Source organism: Octopus bimaculoides, chromosome 11 (genome assembly GCF_001194135.2).
Source record: "Octopus bimaculoides isolate UCB-OBI-ISO-001 chromosome 11, ASM119413v2, whole genome shotgun sequence".
NCBI lineage: Eukaryota > Metazoa > Mollusca > Cephalopoda > Octopoda > Octopodidae > Octopus > Octopus bimaculoides.
This window is the reverse complement of record NC_068991.1, coordinates 74,158,728-74,164,665: the sequence shown is the minus strand read 5'-3', so window position 1 is coordinate 74,164,665 and position 5,938 is coordinate 74,158,728. Positions and strand designations below refer to the sequence as shown.

Genomic DNA, 5,938 nt, shown 5'->3' with positions numbered 1-5,938 from the left:
TATACACATATATAGGAGTGGCTGTGTGGTAAGTAACTTACTTACCAACCACATGGTTCCGGGTTCAGCCCCACTGCATGGCACCTTGGGCAAGTGTCTTCTACTATAACCTAAAGCCTTGTGAGTGGATTTGGTAGGCGGAAATTGAAAAGAAGCCCGTTGTATATATATATATATATATGTGTGTGTGTGTCTGTGTTTGTCCCCCCACCATCGCTTGACAATCGATGCTGGTGTGTTTACATCCCCATAACTTAGCAGTTCGGCAAAAGAAAAAAGAGACCGATAGAATAAGTACTAGGCTTCCAAAGAATAAGTCCTGGGGTCGATTTGCTCGATTAAAGGCGGTGCTCCAGCATGGCCGCAGTCAAATGACTGAGACAAGTAAAAGAGTAAAAGTGAATATATATATATTCTGACAAAGGTAAGCAAGTAGAAACTCTTAGATCACTGTCAACCTTGTCTTTGTAAATCCTTATTGATGTCCTCTACTAAAAGTATTGAGTTATCTTTCAGCTTAAAGCGAAATTGTTTTAATATATAATTTAGCATAAATTCAATATACCTACCTATCTATTTATATACCTAATTATCAACAGTATCTACTCATATATATAACAACATAACGTATGTAAACCAGTTAGCAAAAGCATGAGACATGCTCCCAAGTTATCTTTTGGTTTTGAGGCAAAGGCTGTGACGATGTCACCAAACTTGAGCTGTTTTCTTTCCACCTTTTTGATATCAATCAGTCTGAGTCCGATTTATTGCTTTAAAGTGATGAATATTTACATTATTTACATTTCACTGTTATTTGTCCTCATCTTGTTTGTTGTTAACACAATGTTTCAGCTGATATACTCTCCAGCCTTCTTCAGGTGTATTGGGGAAATTTCAAACCTGGGTTCTCATTCCTCAGGTATTTATCAATGCTATTATTCAGGTCACTGCCTGGAATTGAACTAGGAATCTTGGGGTTAGGAGCCCGCACTCTTAACCACTACGCCATATGCCTGTGAAATGTAAATAATGTATATAAATTCCTCATCTCTTAAATATAGAAGTGATGAATATTTATTTGTTATGGCTTGGGTTATGTCATGCTGAAGATTTCTGTAAAAAGTGAAGTAGGGCCACATATGATTACCATTGATTAGAAATTTTAAGCCCTTCATAATGAGTAAGCAACAAAAAAAACATTTAATGTATATTGTCCATGCATCATTTTCCGTGTATATTGCTCAGGTGGACTACGACATTGTGATTAAGAAATAATTATCTCCTTTGTATTAGCTGTCTGCTGGGGAGGACACCATGTGGTGCAAGCAAAACTTTCCAAATATCAATTTAACATTGATAAAATAATTTTACTGGAATGATTTGAAGCAACAGATATTTAGTAACAAAAGAGTTTAATCTTCAATCGATATCATTAGATTTTCACTGGATTTTATCACCAAAATTATGCTGTTTTTTTTTTTTTTTTTTGGTCTTTAGGAGAACGATCTAAACAAAAGAGCCGAATATATGTTACAAGAAGCTGATAAGATTGGTTGCCGCAGTTTCATTACCCCCAATGATGTTGTGAACCACAATTACAAACTCAACTTGGCGTTTGTGGCTAATCTCTTCAACACCTACCCAGCTCTGGATAAAGCACCAACCGATGTGGATTTGGAAATCTTTGATGAAACACGTGAAGAGAAAAGTAGGTTTATAACCATTTCACCATTTCATTGATTTTCACTGGCGATGTTTATTCTCCCCCCACTCCAGTTTTGCTATATTTTTTTGTTGGCACCTGTACCAGTGGAGTGCTAAGAGCACCGTTCGAGCGTGATAGTTACCAGCATCGCATTCCTGGCACGTGAAAAGTCGTTCGAGCGAGATCGTTGCCAGTGCCGCTGGACTGCAGGTGGCACATAAAATACACCATTTTGAGCATGGCCATTGCCAGTACCGCCTGACTGGCCTTCATCCCAGTGGCACGTAAAAGCACCCACTACACTCTCGGGGTGGTTGGCGTTAGGAAGGGCATCCAGCTGTAGAAACTCTGCCAGATCAGATTGGAGCCTGGTGTAGCCATCTGGTTTCACCAGTCCTCAGTCAAATCGTCCAACCCATGCTAGCATGGAAAGCGGACATTAAATGATGATGATGATGATATTCCCTTCTCAGATTCTCACACTTATTGCAGCAGTTCTTCAGTTTCTCTAAGCCCTATAAAAGAACTCAGGAAGTTGGACCTCCAACTAGGCCTTTCATGATACCCTTAAAGCCAGGAACTTTTCAGCATCCCATTATACCCATATATATATATCATCATCGTTTAACATCCGTTTTCCATGCTGGCATGAGTTGGACAATTTGACTGAGGTCTGGAGAGCCAGTGGCTGCACCAGGCTCCAATCTGATCTGGCAATGTTACTACAGCTGGATGCCCTTCCTAATGCCAACCACTCTGAGAGTGTAGTGAGTGCTTTTTACGTGCCACCAGCACAGGAGCCAGTCAGGCGAGCCTGGTATCGAAGACGTTCAGATAGTGCTTTTTACGTGCCACCAGCACGGGGGCCAGTCAAGGGACACATGAACATTATTATTTTTTTTTAGTTTTTAATTCTAACCCCATTTTTTTTCCTCTCAATTCTTTCTGTCAAAGAGTGTTGGCTCAAAACATCAAAGACTTTTCCATTCTTTCTGAGCATCAAAAGAATCCACCTGTTTGTTGTTCCCTCACCTGTCTTTTGTTTTCTGTAAATTTGAACTATATATATACACATGTATATATATATGTAATGAAGGAAAACGGGGATTAAATACATCCAGAGGAATGCTTCTCAGCACTCTATAATCATGGAGGATAAAATTTTTGTATGGTAATGTCTAAATATAACAGCATATAAAAAAAATTTTTCTGGAGAACATGATTTTTCTTTTGTGGTTGGGTCGTTGATGACCTCTTTCTAGCATATTGGATGTCCACCTAGTCGTCATCCCTTCTTATACGCATGTATGTATATATATACTTTATTAAAAGCAGCAGAAATATAACAAAAGCTGTTATTCAGAGTTTCGCGTTCCCGTTCATTGGACAGTTTTGTTATATTTCTGCTGCTTTTAAATAAAGCGTATTACTCTACCTCTAGTATTTGAGTACTCTTTTTTTCCACCTTATTTCACATTTATGTGCTTACTCCGGTATATGTATATATAACATAGGCGTAGGAGTGGCTGTGTGGTAAGTAGCTTGCTTACCAACCACATGGTCCCAGGTTCAGTCCCACTGCGTGGCATCTTGGGCAACTGTCTTCTACTATAGCCTCAGGCCGACCAAAGCCTTGTGAGTGGATTTGGCAGACGGAAACTGAAAGAAGCCGGTCGTATATATGTATGTGTTTGTCCCCCTAACATCGCTTGACAACCGATGCTGGTGTGTTTATGTCCCCGTAACTTAGCGGTTCGGCAATAGAGACCGATAGAATAAGTACTAGGCTTCTAAAGAATAAGTCCTAGGGTCGATTTGCTCGACTAAAGGCGGTGCTCCAGCATGGCCACAGTCAAAAGAGTAAAGGAGATATATACACACACACGCACTGCTGTTTCAGTTTGGAAGTAAGGGAGATAACTGTTGGAATACATGAAGCTGTTTAGAAAGTAAATGACAAATCCGTTTAGATGTATCTAATTCGAAACGATTGTGTATATAAATAAGCTTCACGTTTAAACAGAGAAATCTGAATGCTAAAGTCGAGGTTCTTTCTCGATAACTTGTTTTTCCATGTTTTTATCTCCTGTACCAATGTCTTGTATTCAACATTTGTTTTCCTCTTCTTTTTCTCTTCCAGCCTATCGTAACTGGATGAACAGTGTTGGTGTCAACCCATTTGTTTACAATCTCTACAGTGATTTGACTGATGGCCTGGTCCTGCTGCAACTCTTTGACATTGTCAGCAGTGGAATAGTAGACTGGAGTAACGTGATCAAAACCTTCAACAAAATGAAAGGAAATTTTGAGAAGATCTGTAAGTATTTCCATGAAAACACAGGACCGAGGGGACTCTTTACTCTCTGGCTGATGCCAAGGCTAACTCTGTAGTGATGGTTATAAAGTGATTGGTGTTAGGAAGGGCATTCAGCTGTAGAAATCATTCCAAAAATGAGGCATTGCTGGGAGACATGGTCTTGATTCTTTGAATCCTGTTCAACCATCTTTAAGTATTATAGTATAAAGTCCATTTCTTGATAAATACCCTAATACTGGTCCTAGTTTTGAATTAAAAATCTTCCACCAAACCTTAGTCACAATTTATGTTCCTAACACTAGCTTGAATTGTAGTTTCCGACTCTTGTTTCCAAAGACCTGTTAAGAGGTTTCCCAAAAGCAATGTGCAGTTTAACCTCATCTAAAGCATTGCATACTGTTCTGTTTAATGTTGGTGTATTTAAGAAGCAAAAAATTCCATGGTTCAATAATTACACCATTGTCAGTTGTTGAATGATGACATTTTTACCTGTTTCTTATTGTCTTTTTGCAGCAAACTGTAATTATGCTGTTGGTCTTGGAAAAGAAATGAAATTCTCAACAGTTGGAATCTGTGGTTCTGATATTGGCCAAAACAAAATACTGACACTTGGTAAGTATCAAAGAGTCGAATATAAACCTCTATTATTATCATTCTGCAAGCTGGCAGAATTGTTAGCATGCCGGGCAAAATGCTTAGTGCCATTATGTTCTGAGTTCAAATTCCACCAAGGTCGACTTTACTTTTCATCCTTTTGGGGTCAATAAAATAAGTACCAGCTGAATATTGGGGTTTGATGTAATCGACTCATCCTCTCCCCGCCAAAAACTGCTGTCGTTGTAGCAAAATTTGAAACCATTATTATTATCATTGGTAATGCAGTGGGCAAAGTGGCAGAACTGTTAGCCCACCAAGCAAAGAGCTTTGTGGTATTTCGTCTGTCTTTATGTACTGAGTTCAAATTTCGCCAAGGTTTACTTTGCTTTACGTCCTTGATGAAATGAGTACCAGTCATGTACTGGGGTTGATATAATCAACTACCCCTTCCTCAAAATTTTGGGCCTTGTGCCTTTCCTTATATTTTCGAACAAGGGAATCTAGCACCCCCACTCAGCTCAAAACAATATCTGTGTATCACGATTTCCGGATTATTTCCCTTCATCAGCATAGAATGCTTGTTCAGCTAGAGGTGGCGCTGCCAAATTCCCGTTCAAAATATATAGTTTTCAGGCCTTGTACCAAGAGTAGAAAAGAATATATTATATTAAATTTTTTATAAAGGCATCGAGCTGGCATAATTGCTAGCATTCTGGGCAAAATGCGAAGCAACATTTTGTCTGTCTTTATGTTCCGTGTTCAAATTCCGCCAAGGTTGACTTGGTCTTTCAACCATTCAGGGTCAATATGATTGATTTAGTCCCTCCCCACAAATTTGTAACCAACAGGCGCAGGAGGGGCTGTGTGGTAAGTAGCTTGCTTACCAACCACGTTTCCGGGTTCAGTCCCACTGCATGGCACCTGAAAGAAGCCCGTCGTATATATGTATGTGCTGGTGTGTCTGTGTTTGTCCCCCCAACATCGCTTGACAACCGATGCTGGTGTGTTTACGTCCCCGTAACTTAGCGGTTCGGCAAAAGAGACCAATAGAATAAGTACTCGGCTTACAAAGAATAGTCCTGGGGTCGATTTGCTCGACTAAAGGCGGTGCTCCAACATGGCCACAGTCAAATGACTGAAACAAGTAAGAGTAACATATCAACCTTTCTGAGTGACCCCTAATTACAAATTTCTTTCCCTTTACAGCTGTTGTGTGGCAATTGATGAGAGCCTACACGCTTTCCATCCTCCGCAAATTAACAAGTTCTTCTAATATGGGAAACAGAGATATTGGAGAAAAAGATATTATTCACTGGGCA

General features: G+C 39.6%; 1 protein-coding gene across 1 annotated transcript in view; it reads left to right on the top strand.

Moving 5' to 3' along the window:
- LOC106873683 (plastin-1) overlaps positions 1–5,938 on the top strand; it is a 75,469-nt gene that overhangs the window by 67,877 nt on the left and 1,654 nt on the right. Inside the window, exons 8-11 of the mRNA XM_052972010.1 lie at positions 1,498–1,708; positions 3,846–4,022; positions 4,536–4,634; positions 5,826–5,938. Coding sequence (XP_052827970.1) covers positions 1,498–1,708; positions 3,846–4,022; positions 4,536–4,634; positions 5,826–5,938 — 600 coding nt within the window. The remainder of the gene's footprint in view (positions 1–1,497; positions 1,709–3,845; positions 4,023–4,535; positions 4,635–5,825) is intronic.